A 17,455-nucleotide genomic window follows, 5' to 3' on the forward strand; every position below is an offset into this window, starting at 1 on the left:
AGATGTGTATTAACTCCGAGAAACTGTTGATAGTAAACAAAGTTTTATTTGTCATAAAGCACCACAGAGTATAAATAAGAACAAGGTGTAGCAACAGGAAACTTTACAAGTTGAAAATTCATCTTAGAAACAGACAGTTATAGCTCTGATTTTGATAGCCTCAAATAATAAGTCCAATAAATACAAAGGTTTTTACGTATCTTTACGCTTGTATCTACAATAAGGTCCAGACTGTGAAAGTGAAAATTAACATTTGGTCAGGAATGGAATTGAAGTAGACTGATGGAAAATGTGAAATGTTGAAAAGTTTTCAATTGTAATTCTTAATACACAAGAACAAGACTGATATAAAGAAAGATTGAGATTGATGACATCGCTATCCAATCCTTTATTTCCTTCTAGTACAAAACCAGGAAGTACAGAGCTAATCCCTTACCCTTTAACCCTGTGCATAAACTTCCTGAAAACACAATCCACTAATAAGGAGGCGAGACAAAGTTTATACCCATGCCCCTCACACACACACATGCCCAATTTGAATTCAATCCCTTTCCCATAGCCCTAGATACTTACTGCTAACTTGTAGATCTGATTCAAGCAACATGGTGACAATCCCATCAAGACTACCAGAGGGCTTGCTTACACATATCTGATCCATTCAAATCTACAAAGGGCCATCAAAAAGCATCTATGAGATTAGGCAACATACTCCTTAGTAACCACATCATTGCTGATAGACTATTGACACCCTCAACGACCCCTTTAGTAACCGTATCCCTGGTGATAAGCGTCCTGGTAACCGTCGTAGCCATTGTGATGGTATCCGTAGCTCCCGTACTCGTCTTCGGGGCAGCGCATGCCCAGTGACTGCTGGATGGCCATCTCCTGCCTGCGGAGCTGCATGGAATCCACCAGGTCGTAGATGTTGGCCATGGACCACATGGGGCTCGGGTACCACGACTTGACGTTGCCGTCCTTTCCCACCAGCAGCATGGAGAAGTATTCTGGGCTGATCTGGAAGTAGTTGCGGATGTCTTTGACCAAGGCGGCCGAGAGGCCCTCACGTTCCACCGTGGCGCTGCCTGAAAGGGGGAGAGAGTCAGTCAATAGGCTTTGGTGTGTTTGATATCTTTGACTTAAAAGAGGCATTCACGCTCCATGGCCAAGCTGCCTCTCTAGAGCTAGAAAGGATTAGCTTGTGTTAATACTGCTATGGAAGAATTGAATGTCATATTATCCATTTAATGTGAACGTGCCCCGTCATCTTCCCCTGCAAAACTACCCCTTTACTCAAGGAAAGCATTGACGGGTATTCCGGGTCCGTTTGGCTAAAAGAGACCTTTATTTAGCTCGCAAGCAGCTCTTTGTTCAGTAGTGCTTAAAAAGACCAAATCCATGATGTAAAGCCTAGAATGTTGCCTGCAATTACGTCACACATCATGATATGCAAGTACAATTTTTACCTGACCATTTTATTAGATGACCTGCAAAACAAAAAAAACTACCAATTTGGAATGCAGTAAGGAATTACAATCTTCAGAGAATGTTTTTATAACGTATCTGCAGATGATCGTTATCGGGAGCTCAAAAACCAGTAGTAACAGTATGTAAATAAGGGAGCCAATTGAATGGCTCTCACAGATGCGAGTCGGTTCCCGACGTTCACCAAAAAGATCAGTTCAAAAAGAGCTGTTTGTTCGTGAACGACCCATCACTAAAGGAAAAGTTCATAAAGAGCACACAAGAAAACTATTTGGCAGGCTAGAGAAATTAAAGGGAGGGTTTACATATCTCCTCCCTAACACTCCGGCCACAGGAGCTGTCTGCGTGTCAGGGGTGAATGGATGGAGGGCCGTGTGTGTGTATCAGCAAGTTTTTGGGGGTTGGGTCCCCTACCACAGAGGAGACATCAAACAGGTAGCATGGAGAGAATACAGGAGACGCAGCTGGGCGATAGGGACTTGGACTAGGGGAGACAGCAGGAGTTAGGGCTGAGGCTGGCCTACCTGCCTGCTGTGTCAATAAAACAACATCCGAAATTCAACATCGTGGCTGTATGAACTGAAGATTAAACTAAACATAACACATACAGCCCCATTGACCTTCCACTTGTCTTGTTTTGTTTGGTTTAATCGTCATACAGCCATTTCCCGTATGCAGTTTGATACAGTTGAAGTCGGAAGTTTACATACACTTAGGTTGGAGTCATTCAAACTCATTTTTCAACCACTCCACAAATTTCTTGTTAACAAAATATAGTTTTGGCAAGTCAGTTAGGACATCTACTTTGTGCATGACAAGTAATTTTTCCAATAATTGTTTAAAGAAAATACTTATTTTCCACCATAATTTGCAAATAAATTCATTAAAAATCCTACAATGTGATTTACTGGATTTTTTCTCCTCGTTTTGTCTGTCATAGTTGAAGTGTACCTATGATTAAACTTACAGGCCTCTCTCATCTTTTTAAGTGGGAGAACTTGCACAATTGGTGGCTGACTAAATACTTTTTTGCCCCACTGTATATCCACAGTAAAACGAGTCCTAAATCGACATAACCTGAAAGGCCGCTCAGCAAGGAAGAAGCCACTGCTCCAAAACTGCCATAAAAAAGCCAGACTACGGTTTGCAACTGCACATGGGGACAAAGATAGTACTTTTTGGAGAAATGTCCTCTGGTCTGATGAAACAAAAATAGAACTGTTTGGCCATAATGACCATCGTTATGTTTGGAGGAAATAGGGGGAGGCTTGCAAGCCGAAGTACACCATCCCAACCGTGAAGCACGGGGGTGGCAGCATCATGTTGTGGGGGTGCTTTGCTGCAGGAGGGACTGGTGCACTTCACAAAATAGATGGCATCATAAGGCAGGAAAATTATGTGGATATATTGAAGCAACATCTCAAGACATCAGTTAAATTATCATTATCATCATCATTATCATCAAATTAAAGCTTGGTTGGAAATGGGTCTTCCAAATGGACAATGACCCCAAGCATACTTCCGAAGTTGTGGCAAAATGGCTTAAGGATAACAAAGTCAAGGTATTGGAGTGGCCATCACAAAGCCCTGACCTTAATCCTATAGAAAATTGAAAAAGCGTGTGCAAGCAAGGAGGCCTATAAACCTGACTCAGTTACACCAGCTCTGTCAGGAGGAATTGGCCAAAATTCACCCAAATTATTGTGGGAAGCTTGTGGAAGGCTACCTAAAACGTTTGACCCAAGTTAAACAATTTAAAGGCAAAAGGCAATGCTACCAAATACTAATTGAGTGTATGTAAACTTCTGATGAAAGAAATAAAAGCTGAAATAAATCATTCTCTCTACTATTATTCTGACATTTCACATTCTTAAAATAAAGTGGTGATCCTAACTGACCTAAGAAAGGAAATTGTTACTAGGATTAAATGTCAGGAATTGTGGAAAAACTGAGTTTAAATGTATTTGGCTAAGGTGTATGTAAACTTCTGACTTCAACTGTACATATAGGTGGTGTGGAGACAACAGGGTTCTTACCGTTGATTGGATAGAGCTCAAGGACTCCTCCCTGGTCCACTGCCTCCATGCCAACCAGCTTCAGGACGGAGATGTGTCTCAGGCCTGGGTCACCATGGAAACCACCACCACATAGATGAACAAACAGCAGAGAGGACATAATAGCGTATTAAAACAACAAAATACTATTTGCATTGCCCACCCCCTCTTTTTCGCCTCTGCTACTCTCAGTTATTATCTATGCATAGTCACTTTAATAACTCTACCTACATGTACATATTACCTCAATTACCTTGACTAACCGGTGCCCCCTCACAATGACTCTGTACCGTTACCCCCTGTATATAGTCTCGCTATTGCTATTTTACTGGTGCTCTTTAATTACTTGTTCCTTTTTCTTTTAAATTCTTATTCGTATTTGTTAAACTGTATTGTTGGTTAGGGGCTTGTAAGTAAGCATTTTACTTTAAGGTCTACTACACCTGTTGTATTCGGCACATGTGCCTAATACATTTTTTCTAAACTAATCAAATCAAATTGTATGTTATTTATCTTTGTGTAGTCTGAAGATTAATCAACCAATCAATATACATGCAAAAACACAGATATTGAAACAAACCATTCTGAAAATCAACCTGCAATAGAGCATGCTGGGAAATATGATAATGGTGTGCATGGTTTTGAGAGTTTCACTCTACACAGTATTGACACACTCACAATCAACTCTGGTTATTAACACCAATACTGAAGTTCTCGTGCACCACTGATTGTTCGTTTTTTAAATTTCGCTTTGGTGCTATTTTCATGTGGTGATTTTTCAAAACTCTTAGTACAAAACTCCAAACTGGTAACACAGCCAGTCTTACATTCAAAACCTTTCATTGTGCATTCATTTTGTCTGCAGGCATGTTTCACCACACATCCGAAAATATAATGAGAACATTGGTTGAATCACCAAAACACAACATAATGACATCTTCTCAATGTAGTTATTGTACCAACCAGTTAACCCAGTAGCAACACATTTAAGACCCATGTTTCAAAATGTCCCTTTGAATGTAGTATGCTAAAGAACATTAAATTACAGTACATTACACTGTTTTCACATTAGGGAATACACTTGCACTACCCATAATATTTGACTCAACATCAAATGTCCATAATTTCCATCTTATGTGTGATGAAAGGTGTGATCATTGAATACATCTTTCAAAATGTAATCAAATGAAAGAAACAATGTTTAGCAAGTATAAACTAATACAAGTATAAACTAATACAAGTATAAACTAATACTTGCTAAACATTGTTTCTTTCATTTGATTACATTTAGAAATCAAGCCTGTCTTGAACATTTGGCCATAGGTTGTTATCGAAATCGCAGTAAATATCATTGTTGGTTAAGGGCTTGTAAGTAAGTCCTTACAGACCATTATAAGAATTTCACTGTAAGGTCTACAGTTGTTGTATTCAGCGCATGTGACAAATAAAGTTAGATTTGATTTGTTCATGAATCCCAGAAAAACGTTTTTGCATTGTCATTCCTAGCCAGACATACAGTACCAGTCAAAAGTTTGGACACACTGTTACGCCCGCGTGGTAAGCGTACATCTTTCTTTATTTTGATGAACACCAAAAAAAACACCAAAAAAAGATAAACGACCGTAACGTTCTGCAGGATATACAGCAACTAACAAAATCAAGATCCCACAACTGAAGGTGGGAAAAAGGGCTGCCTAAGTATGATCCCCAATCAGAGACAACGATAAACAGCTGCCTCTGATTGGGAACCATACTAGCCCAACAAAGAACAAAGAAATAGAAACATAGATTTTCCCACCCAAGTCACACCCTGACCTAACCAAATAGAGAATAAAAAAGGCTGTCTAAGGTCAGGGCGTGACACACACCTACTCATTCAAGGGTTTTTCTTTATTTTGACTATTTTCTACATTGTAGAATAATAGTGAAGACATCAAAACTATGAAATAACACAAAACTATGAAATAACACATAACCCCCCCCACCTAAAATCCTATCTGACTGTATGGCCTTTCTCTTGCTCTTTTTGTTAGTATTATCTTTTACCAGATATAATGTGTTATATTCTCCCTCATCAATGGTGTGGTTGTGTGTCTCTGTCCCTGAATGCGTATGCACATGTGTGCGAGAAACAATTATAATGGTCCTCCTCAATCTCAGTGACTGCCAACACTTTTATTATGACTACTAAATTATGTGTTTACCTATCAATCTAAAATGAAACAAATGGATAGAGAGCCTAATGTTCTTCTGTATGTGATCGGGTCTGAGTGGAGGCTGTTGTAAATCTAATATGATTTACACACATTTTGAACCACAGGGAGCACTGTGTGTGTGTGTGCGTGTGTGTGTGTGTGTGTGTGTGTGTGTGTGTGTGTGTGTGTGTGTGTGTGTGTGTGTGTGTGTGTGTGTGTGTGTGTAACAATCCCTAGGCACTCGACTAGTCACTTCCTGTATATGGGATAAATATTGTTTAAGGAATATGATAATAAATCAACAATTCCTTCTTATACTCACCCAGGTTGCAGGCTTGGCTGGTCAGTGCATAGAGTTGCTGCTGATAGGCCCATTCCTCATCGTTGGGGGCGGAGATTACAAACAGGCGACGCCTCCAACGGAACCTGAGAACCCAAAGACGGAACTAGGATGAAAGATGTAGGAAGATTATACAGTCATGTCATCAACCAAGTCACTTTCTGTCCAAACTCCAGACCCTTTTGCTCACTGTCATCAGACTGGAATTTAGTCTCTATTGCAACAAACCACAGTCAATCTGATAGAGATATAGGACCATAGTAAATCAATCCAAGACAATTGTGTTAACGTAGAGTACTAGAAGTACAGGCTCACGCATGCTGTCCACCATCAGAGCCAAGTTTAGCTCATAAAGAACTGTTGAATTTGTGGTGCAGGTGATTTAGTGTGAATATTCATGTTGACTACAAATTCTGACCACAGCCCCCTCAACGAGACCCCTGCCTGGTTTGAGACAATATTCTCACTGGCTGTGAGCTAATGACTGTTTCAAATTCCAGACGCTGCCACAGCCATCAGCAAGAGTAACGTGCACACACACTACCTGGAGAGGAAGTTCTCCAGTGATCTGGGTTTGTCCTCCTTCTTGCAGACAACTCCGTCTCTCTTCTGCTGTTCCATCTCTCTGATGCGAGAGGAGAAGGTGTCGATGTAATCAAACACAGCCTTCATGGCGATCGGGACCTCGTAGGATTGCTGTTAGAGGGACAAACACACATCATCAAGACAGAAAAAAAGACAATGGAGCAAAAAGATAAGCATTGGAGGATTTGAGTGTACAATCCTTACTCGATTCTTTAAGTTGTCAGGAGAAAAACATAAATGCTATTCCTTTGTTATACCTATCCCAGTATTCTTAAAAAATTGTGTATCCCCTACTCCTAAAAAATCTGTATGCAAATGAAACAAGACACTGAGCCATGTGTTCGATGAGAATCAGAGTCCCTTCACACACAGCAGATTTGTGGGTGTTAAACTATTGGAGTTGAGATAAAAAAGTGTTGTGAGTGTTATATCTGATTCTAGTGGGGTTAACACCAGTGGGATTGAAATTGACACCGCCTGCGATGAATAAATGGGATGGAAATTGACACCCCCTGTGGTTAATAAATGAAGTGTTAACCAGGTGGTGTTGTCACTCGACTGTTGAGTTCATTTCCGTTAATTCTCTCAGAGTGAGAGACATGGGACATTATATCTCCCAGCATGCTTTGTTGCAGGTTGCTTTTTAGAATAGTTTTAATATCTATGTTTCTGCACGCACAATGATTGATTAATTGATCTTATACTACACAAAGATAACTAACATAAATGTTTCTAACCAAATCTAATCTGTAAGTGGTTGGATTTATTTAACCCGTTATTGAGATGGTTTAAGGTAGTCTCATTGATCAACCTTTCCTACCTTGGCAGTCATTTTAACTGCTGTTTGTGGGGGATTAAACGTTCGAATTCTTCAATAGCCTATGGCTGGATTTGAATAGGAATTATGTAACACTTTGGAAGCCAGCATAATATGACTTGTTGATGTGGCCAGCAAACCAGGAGTTTAGACAACTGTGTTCGGGTGAAACTTGAATGTTGAAGTATGGTATAGTAAAAAAAAGTCATTTATTGTGATAAATAATTACATTTTGATGATAAAATATAAATTTAGGCACTCACTGAAAGCTACGGGACTGAAAGCCATCGAATGCAAAAATCATGTCTCTGTCACTAGCAAACACAGTCATGGGTGGTACAGGTACCTCTAAAATTAACTTGAGTGGCACCCTTGAAAATAAATATGCAAATAAGGCTTTACACCCTACATTGTTAAAAGAACAACAAAAAATGTACGGTAACACCACAGGTGTTAATGCCCTAACACTGAGGAAGTGGAACAGCATCTGCCCTAATAAAGTGTTCATTTAAGTACAAATTTGCAACACCCATAATGTTAGGAGACCCAACACTCTTGGGGTGTTAGTTCATCAACACTTTGAAAAGTGTTAGTCATATACACACTAAGAAAGTGTTGCATTTAACACTGTGGGCATTAAAATTCTGATCTCAAATTTGCTCAATCCAGAATGTGATATTCCCCAATGCAGCATTACACACTCACAGAAGCACAGGCACACAAACTTTCTAATGGATCAGGTGAGGGTCTGCTGCCATGGATACAGTCTCCCTCATTGTTTTTTGCATTCCCTGTCACTCCTCCCTCCCTCCATGTGCCCTGTAATGTTAATAGAATTTCCTGTCTGTACTGACAGCATTAGAGGGTTGCTTTGCACACTGGTGTCTTTGTTTAATCCGTCTGAAAACAGCCTGGTGGTTTACACACACACACACACACGCACACACACACACACAAACACAGCTGTTGGGAGAACGTCATGATGTGTGAATTAAACCAGTGTTTAATCACGGCAGGATGTTTACAGTATGGCGAAGGCAGGTCAGGCAACATGAGTCTATGTCTAATTGGCCAAACAGAGAGGTTAGGTGTTTGTGCTCCATTTAGCTCACTTGGCAAAATGGTTGGGTTGAGTTGTAGACTTTAGTTCTAAATGGAATGGTCCAAAAAGTGCGGACTCCGACAATCCAGTGTGCCAGATAGCAAAATAATGCACGCCTAGTAAGACAGAGAGACAGAGAGAAAAAAGAGAGAGAGAGAGAGAGAGAGAGAGAGAGAGAGAGAGAGAGAGAGAGAGAGAGAGAGAGAGAGAGAGAGAGAGAGAGAGAGAGAGAGAGAGAGAGAGAGAGAGAGACAAAACCCACCTTGGCTCTCATGTCAGTGTCAGTGAGAACCATGTAGAAGTCGTTAAATGTCATATAAAACTCCTTCCTGAGCTCTGTGATCAGATCCTGGTTCACCAGGTCCTCTTGACGAAGACCCATCATAGGCTTGTCGTTCTCTGGGAGGGGAAGAGAAAGAGAAGGGAAAGAAGAGAGCGAGAGAAAATTGAGAAACAGACAACCAATTAAAATGTTGTTTAGTACAATTTAACAGACTCCTGTCCAGAGCAACTTACAATAATGAGTGCATTTTCAGATAAGGAAGCTAAAACAACTGCATAGTACAACCAGAGTCATGGGGAAACAGGGATTGGACATCCCACTTCCTACCAGAGACTGAATGGGTTGACACATGACTGACGACCAGAAGGCGTGTTTCCCTCATAATATTTAGGAGAGGTGGAGTCGTGGCCTTATTAGTTGTTATTGGTTACACCTATCCCTGTCTCTTCAGTTCTGCAAACACAGAGGTAGGGTAAGGAGGGGACTACTGGGGGAATCGACGGTTGATTTTGGGCGAGCGTCTGTTTGAGGTAAAATAGATCTACCACTCAAAAGGAGGGCAATGGTGTGTTTACTCTATAGGCTTAATGCTTCCTCTGAGAAGACACACACACACACAACACACTGAGGCCATCTCTATTACCAAACATTGGCAATAATCTGTATCAAACAGAGTGAGAGGGAGATGGCTGAGGAGGAAGAAGAGAATCTAGATTGTTTGTCTTATTTTTATTTCCTTTAACTCTTTAGAATGTCTCACTCCCTTTCAACATGGATATTCCTTTAAAAAAAAAAACATTCAACCATAATTTTCTCCTGATTCCCGAATGCTTGTTGAGGCAGACCGGATTGCATCTCAGACTGCATTCCAGATCTCGCTCTGTTTTCCTTTGTTTTGATTGGAATCCCACCCCAAAGACCACAGCTGTCTTCAACATGAGGGTAATGACAGAGGCCATTTGTTGACTTACTGTTTGTTTTGACTGGAAACCCATCAGTCTCCACAACAAGGATTTTTAAAAAAAAACAATGTTTCCTGGTGTGATTGAGAGGATAAGGACTCCACATGTCTGCTTTGTACTATAAAGAGAACTGGTCACCTTTTGAAAACATACAGCAACATACATGAAGATGTTTTCAATCCACAACCATCCTCCTTTCTATAGAAAACAAATGGCGTCTTCCTATGGCTTACATATACAGTATCTGTAGCACCATGGTTTCTAAGGTAAAAAGCGGTGATCCATCTATCTATCCTGAGCAGGAATATACTCAGGCAGGAAGTTGGCTTGATCACATGGCTTAGAGGAGCTAACACAGTTGGCACATTTGGTTCCTTGGAAGTTGTGGGAACGTATGTTTTTGGTTTTCCATTGGTACTGAGAATGAAGCCATAAGTTTCCGGACTTTTTAGGATGCAGGGAGGTTCTGAGAACGTTTCACTATGGTTCCCTGAAAGTTTTCTTGAGAAGTTTTCTTAACATTCTGATGACGAAAATGATGAGTTATTTGAAGGTAATTAAATAACGTTCTGAGATCGTGTTTCCATAAGACTTTTAATAACACTGCCAGCTTAATTTGTGTTAGCTGTTCTGAACTCCAAGCACGGCTAGGACACATGGAAATTCATTAACTTAGGCATTAATCATGCAAACCCATTTCTTTTTTATTGTATCAAAGCCTCAGTGAGATACAAACCTACAATCGTCTGTTCTCTATTCATGGAAATAGTCCACTGCGCCACCAGGATGGAGCTAGCATGCCGTGTTTCTTTTAACTGATACATCTTTTGTCTATTCAAACGGAACCAATTTCAAAGGAAACAAGCACTCATTGAGATCAGGTGTGGCCAATAAGTGGGCGCGGCAAACACACCTGGAAACACTTAACAAGATACACCACAGGATAGAGAGAGTTTTGTTGACACTTAGAGCGGAATGTACAGGTATATGTTTTTAAATAACATTCTTAGAATGTTCTTTGAAAGTTACTAATGTTTTTTTATGGAAAGTTTTCTTTAAATAGAACCACGAGGAAACCTGCAGAAAAAGTTATGCTGAAGTACTGAAATTCACACAGAAGCACGTTGTTTCTTAACGTTCTTTAAACAATTTGAGAACATTCATTTAAATAGAACTATGAGGAAACTTGTAGGAAACCTTATGCTGAAGTACTGAAATTCCCACCTAAGATACATGGTTCTCAGAACGTTATGTGCAATCTGGGTATCCTGCACCATTCCCAGAACATTGTGCGAAGGTTGTCTGCAAAATAACTATCGGATAACCCATAACACCACTCCAAGAAACAAATGGTTCTTGAACATTATGTGCTAGCTGGGACTGTAGCTACCGCTTACACAGCCCACAGCCCTTAATCACAGCAACCTGTACACACACACACACACACACACACACACACACACACACACACACACACACACACACACACACACACACACACACACACACACACACACACACACACACACACACACACACACACACATACACACACACACACACTGACCAATGTCTGCATTACACTCAAAGGTAAGGATGATGTCATCCAACACAGGGAACCTTTTTCCAGCATACAGCTGTGAAAGGACCATTTACACACGGACACACACACACACACACACGCACGAACACACACACACCCGCACGAACACACATTAACCCTTGGAGCGATGCTTGGAACATAAGACTAACCACCGTCCGGTTCATAACATGGGTGACGTGTGACATCACCTCAAATCACTTTCTGGCATTCCGTCTGTGGAACATGTCGTTGTGTAGAATCAGAGAGAATAATAAAGTTTTATGCAGTAGAGCTGTGTCCTGACATTAACACATCCTAACTATAGGCTGGAGGCACGATTCAAATCTCCATAAAACTACAAATATTGTCGCTTGCCAAGCCCAATTTACAATGCAAATCTCATAAGATGCATTTGTAATCTTGAGCCATCTGAATAAGTAGCTTTGAAGAAAATCAACAAAAGGGAGACTAATTCATCTTGAAGATAAGCCATGTAAGCTAACCCAAGACATGTGTGTGTGTGTATGTGTGTGAGTGTGTGTGTGGGTGTGTGTGTGCGTGGGTGTGTGTGTGGGTGTGTGTGTGTGAGAGAGGTGACCTAACTCTCTAGCTTACACATTAGCTGCAGAGGAAGCAGACTTCCCCCTTTTCACCAATGATAAACTAGGAAGGTATTCAGCCGGGATCGCCCCACACCACACATACACACTGGCGGACTTATCATTAGGCAGAAGAGGCAATTGCCTCAGGTCTCACATTATCAAGGGGCCTCATGACCCGGGCATAAAAAATAAAAATAAATATATATATACAAATATTACAATAGTTTCTCTGCTTGAGGCCCCCCTCATGCTCCGCTCGAGGCATAATACATAAATAATAATAAAAATCCCCTTCAAAAGCTGTCTGTTTAAGTTAGAGATGTGCATGGGCTGGATCTTAATCCACTGCAAAACCCGATGTCTGACTTCCGCATCGGTGGTGGAAGGTGGCAAAGCTACTGAGGTGTTTCTCTGTAGCTTTTTCTCATGAAAACGGCTGTAGCGATCGAACGGTTTGGCCAATAAATGATTATGCCCCCTCTATGGAAAGGTGAGACTCTCACAAACACAAAGCCCCCCCTCCGATCCGCGTGGTCACATGCGCGAAGCACTCATGGCGAAGCAGTTTGAAAGCCTTTGTGCACCATTAACTTTCACATCTGGGACTCAGAAGGCTTTGGCATTGTGTCTCACCAAAATGTCTTTGCAATGGTAGTGTCATCCTGTTCACAGTGTTATTGTTCGAGCCTCTCTTATTGTTTGCTGCAGACTCACTCCAGACACCTGCTAGCCTTCTGTTCTATCAGAGGAGTTTAGGATAGCAGGGGTAAAAGCAGGACAGGGCAGTAACAGCAATACAGGACACCTACTGTAACTTAAGGGCTCAATTCAATCCGTATCGCCGAAGTTCAGCGCTATAGCGCGTTTGAAATCAAAAGGCAATGTTCCCACGTTCGCGGAGACTGCATTTACGGTACGTCGGCTGAATCAGAAATTATCTTTCAATTTCAAGTGTACTATAGCTGATGCGGACTGTTCTGTCCTGTACAGGCTACGTGTCGTAACAATAATAATACATTACATTTATATAGAGTTTTCAAGGACCCAAAGTCACTTAAACTTTTCCTTTCCTGCAATAGTGTGTTAGTAGAGATGTGTACATACCCAGCTGGTAGTGATCTATCTTCATGGTGGAGTTGACAGAGCCAAAGATGGTGATGATGGAGACTTTCCTGATGGCCATCTCACACACCGTCTCCAGGTACTCATCCCTCTGTTGCACATACATAGTGCTCTCCTCACTGGGGGCTGTTATGATCTGGAGACACAGACACAGAAAGAGACTGGGTTAGACTGTGTTACACACACTCACACACACACACTGCTGTGGCGATTGTGTTTATAATAGACAGCGGGGAGGTTAGAGGATGGGGACTGATTTTACTACCCTGCCCTCGGCAACACTCCTGTGATAAGAATCTAGACAGGCTGCAAAACACTGGTACTTACCACAAGTCGTCTCCTGTTCTCAAAGTAGTCCAGGAAGGATGCCAGGGAACCCTTAGGAGGCGGAGGCTTCTTGGTGGGTTTGGGGTACGCCTCTTTCTCGTGATTCTTCAACGCCTTCTTTCCGTTCTTCTTCCCGTTGTTTTTTCCCTCCTTCCCCACCTTCGCTCCTCTCCTCTCTGCCTTGTCCCTCTTGGTGGCCTTTTCTGGTTTGCTGTTCTTTTTCTTCTTCTCAGTATTGTCGTGTTTTCCCTTGCCCCTCTTGGTTGGGCTGACCTCTGTGTTGACCTCTGTCTCTGGGTTGCTGGAGGTGGGCCGGCTTGATTCATAATTCTCCTCATACTCATTATTCAACACCTGGAGAGAAGAGAGGAGTGAAGAGAAGAGGAGAGGAGGGAGGAGAAAAGGAGAGGATAGGAGAGAAGAGGACTTTATTGATCACCAAAATCAAGCCTGGTGCAACAAAAGCAACAGAGAACAACATACAGCAACATTCTGTCTCAACATCAATGTAATAAGTGAAATGTAATAAGTCAACTTTTTGGGGAGGTAGGGTAGCCTAGTGGTTAGTGTTGGCCTAGTAACTGAAAGGTTGCAAGTTCTAATCCCCGAGCTGACAAGGTAAAAATCTGTCGTTCTGCCCCTGAACAGGCAGTTAACCCACTGTTCCTAGGCCGTCATTGAAAATAAGAATTTGTTCTTAACTGACTTGCTTAGTAAAATAAAGGTAAAATTTAAAAAACGGCATACCTTCCCATGCTTCCTTTTGGTGGGTATCACTCCGGCCGGCTTACGGCTGTTGTGGTCCTTCCCCTCCTTGTCTGTTCGGTTGTCCCCAGACGTGGTGGTCTTGGGTGGGTACCTCGCCCTGTCTCTCCCCTTGTCTCTGCGGTTATAGGGCTCAGGCGTGGTCCGAGGGGCAGGCAGCCAGTGAGGGGTGGTTTGGGCTTTTGTGGGTCTCTGGGTTCTGGTGGTAGTGGTGGTGGTCTGTCGTGTGGTCACAGTACGTTTAGTTGTGGTTGTTGTGGGCTTTGGTGTGGTTGTTGCTTTCGTTGTTGTCATGGTGGCTTTTGTCGTGGTCGTCGTGGGTCTTGTTGTTATCGAAGTTGTCATTGGCCTCATTGTCGTTGACCTCGTGGCAATGGTGGTGGTTGTTGTGGGTCTCCTCATTGGCTTCCTCGCAGGCGGCTTCCTCTCTGGGGTCGGGTCTACCTGTCCACCTGTTTCAACTTCCATCCCTGAGTCTCCACCCCTCCCACCCACTTGGCCCTCTACTCCCGCCCCTTTACACTTCTGGACGAATCCCTTCTGTCGGATCTTCTCCAGCTTCCTCATTGGTGCCTGGTCGATGACCTCGTACATGGCCTCCAGCCTGACTGGATAGGGGTACCTCTCCTCCACTTGCAGTGTTTTCCTCAGGAGCACCATACCAAACTTACCTGGACAGGACAGGGTGACAGGTTTAATTTACTGAGTAAAGTAGACTAGCTAATATGGCTTTGGCCACAAGCAACATGCCGAAACGAGAAAAACTCACCAAGCACGCTGTAAGCATCCCAATCTTATCTGTAAAGACTCAGATTTATGTTATTGCCCTCACAAATTCATTTTCACTGCTTGTCAGCATAAAACATGCAGTAAACAAATAGCCAACATCACACCAAGTACCCCCATAACCCCCACTCCTAACACCAAGCAGGTGTTGACAGATCTGAATGGCAGGTTCAATCTAGGCCCCCACAGAGATTCTCTTAGATCTGCTAACACTGAAGGAGTAGGGCTAGGACATGTTTCCAGGTGGGCCACGCCTACCTTTCTCCAGTTTGAGGAAGGTCATGAGGCGGGGGATAAGCACTTTGTCCAAAGGTTCCTCCATCACCTTCCCCTCGCTGGTGATCCGCCTCACCTTCCCACCCATCTCCCCCTCCTGGTGGAATATCACGATCTGCTGCACGTGCCTCTCTGCCAGCTCGCAGTACACGTCTGGCTTCAGCAGTGTCATCATCAGCCGGTAGTAACCATCTGAGTCATGTGGAGCAGAAATCACCAGGACTCGGTTTTTCCCTGCAAAGCTTGCAAGGAGGTTAGGCGAGCCTGCGCTGCTTGGCATTCGAGTCTGTCTGGCCCTCGCCCCGGTAGTGCCTTCATCCTGAAGCATGCCAGACTGGAGGGGAGCCATCTTCCCAGCTACCCTCCTCCCTGCTGCCCTTGCCAGCGCTCCACCTCTCCTGCCCTGTCCAGACCCAGTCCTGGGCTGAAGAACAGAGACCTGGTCCGCCTGCATGTCCTCGTCGAGCCTGGCGCTGATCCCGGAGGGCACCGAGGGGGAGCCGGGCCCTGGGCGGGTTCCTCCCACGCCGACAGTGCGCTCTCTGCCGGCTGCGCCGAGCTGCAGACGCCCGGTATTGAGTTTGGTGCGTTGGCGCAAGGGAAACCGTCTGAGGTGGGCCTGTTTGTCGGCGTGTCCTGCCCACGCTAGCAGACACAGCAGGGACAGACCCAGGACAAACTCTCCCCGCATTATTGTAAACTGTTAGTTACAATAAACAACCAGAAAGAGAGAAGAATATCCAATAGTGGACATGGGACCTGTGTGCGTCTTTAGAGCATTTATGTTCAATAAATAAGAAATAAAGTCCAGCGCAGTAAAAAAAAAAACTGAGTGCAAGAGAGAGGCCAAGACTTTATTATTGTGTTTTAAAGCATGCCTTTACTTTTTGCAGTGGAACACCAGCCAAACCCCACTTCACCAGCCTGCGATCAACCTGAGAGAAGCGTGAAAACGCAGACAGGAAAACTCACCAGAGAGGTTCTAAAATATCCAAACCAGGCACCAATTGACGGAGTCAGCAATTCCTGAAAAACATTCGGGGTATTTAGAAACCGTTAATCCAAACTTCCAATTTCAGCTCTCAAAATAACCACACAAATTAGAAAAATACGCAGACTTTGCCAATTCTGGAAAAAAATGTCATACCATTTATAAACTCCGAGTGTACGCGACATTTTAACATCCACAAGTAAACATATATACAGTACGGTCTCGAAAACAAATCCGTGTTATTTTATTCTCGGACCTGACCATTATTTAAAAATATAGTTTTTTCCAACTATCAAAGTAATCCAATTTAAACGCAGGGCGTTTTACGCATAGCAAACCTAGTCCGATTTCAAGAGGAAAACCTGCACAGAGTGGCTCTTCTGTATGGGAAATGCGTCTACCTCTTCTTTCTCCCGACTCACCAACCTAAACTACAGAAGCTAGTAATGTCGACACCTTTAAGCCTGCCCTGCCTCAGACTCTCCTCGCTGGCGCAGTGGCGCTATACCAGCCTGGTCTCATAGACTAGACGTAACATAGTAAATGTAAATCTAGGAGACAAACTTTAACATCAAGACAAACTGTAACATCAAGACAAATCAAATCAAATTGTATTAGTCACATGCGCCAGATACAACAGTTGTAGATCTTACAGTGAAATGCTTACTTATGAGCCCCTAACCAACAATGCAGTAAAAAAACAAAATAAGAAAAGAATAAGAGATGAAAGCAACAAGTAATTTAGAGCAGAAAGTAAAATAACAATAGGGAGACTATATACAGGGGGGTACTGATACAGAGTCTGCGCTGCTTAGTTGAGGTAGTATGTACATGTATATAGAGTTATTAAAGTGACAATGCATAGATGACAACAGAGAGTAGAAGTGGTGTAAAAAGGGGGAGGGGGGGTAATGCAAATTGTCTGGGTAGCCATTTGACTAGATGTTCAGGAGTCTAATGGCTTGGGGGTTGGAGCTGTTTAGAATGTTTATAGGCGTATGTAGCCAAAATGTATCTATGATCGTACGTTATCCATTTATGTTTTTTTGTATGCTATTTTAACATGAGAATTAACCAATGATATCAGGTCACACCCGGCCATGATTACAGACACCTGTGTGTCTTTCTACACTATATAAATGAGTCATCCCGCAGTGTTTGTCATTATACCCTGATGAAGACAG

The 17,455-nt window shown here is 42.7% G+C and overlaps 1 protein-coding gene across 3 annotated transcripts; it reads right to left on the reverse strand.

The window, feature by feature from the left end:
* Positions 1-26: 26 nt before the first annotated feature.
* Positions 27-16,715, reverse strand: ccdc80 (coiled-coil domain containing 80). Of its 3 annotated transcripts, none has more exons than XM_035773566.2 (10): positions 16,428-16,715; positions 15,263-16,306; positions 14,201-14,889; positions 13,454-13,807; positions 13,109-13,262; positions 8,838-8,974; positions 6,616-6,767; positions 6,054-6,157; positions 3,519-3,602; positions 27-1,082 (listed from the first exon to the last, which is right to left on the reverse strand). In XM_035773566.2, exons 2-10 carry the CDS (start codon positions 15,969-15,971, stop codon positions 763-765), a joined length of 2,703 nt encoding a protein of 900 aa, XP_035629459.1. In that variant the 5' UTR covers positions 15,972-16,306; positions 16,428-16,715; the 3' UTR covers positions 27-762. The 3 variants fall into 3 exon arrangements, with proteins under 3 accessions (XP_035629459.1, XP_052378070.1, XP_035629460.1); XM_052522110.1 differs by having other exon boundaries at positions 16,253-16,306; positions 16,428-16,713; XM_035773567.2 differs by having other exon boundaries at positions 15,263-16,715.
* Between the last annotated feature and the right edge of the window lie 740 nt (positions 16,716-17,455).

The sequence above is a fragment of the Oncorhynchus keta genome, chromosome 7 (genome assembly GCF_023373465.1).
Source record: "Oncorhynchus keta strain PuntledgeMale-10-30-2019 chromosome 7, Oket_V2, whole genome shotgun sequence".
NCBI classification, from domain to species: domain Eukaryota; kingdom Metazoa; phylum Chordata; class Actinopteri; order Salmoniformes; family Salmonidae; genus Oncorhynchus; species Oncorhynchus keta.

Coding starts and splice junctions, on each gene's coding strand:
- ccdc80 (XM_035773566.2), bottom strand. CDS start 15,971: ATGCGGGGAGAGTTTGTCCTGGGTCTGTCCCTGCTGTGTCTGCTAGCG. Junction 13,808..14,200: donor CCAAAAGGAAGCATGGGAAG/GTATGCCGTTTT, acceptor TCTTCTCTCCAG/GTGTTGAATAATGAGTATGA. Junction 3,603..6,053: donor CAGCCAAGCCTGCAACCTGG/GTGAGTATAAGA, acceptor ATGGTGACCCAG/GCCTGAGACACATCTCCGTC.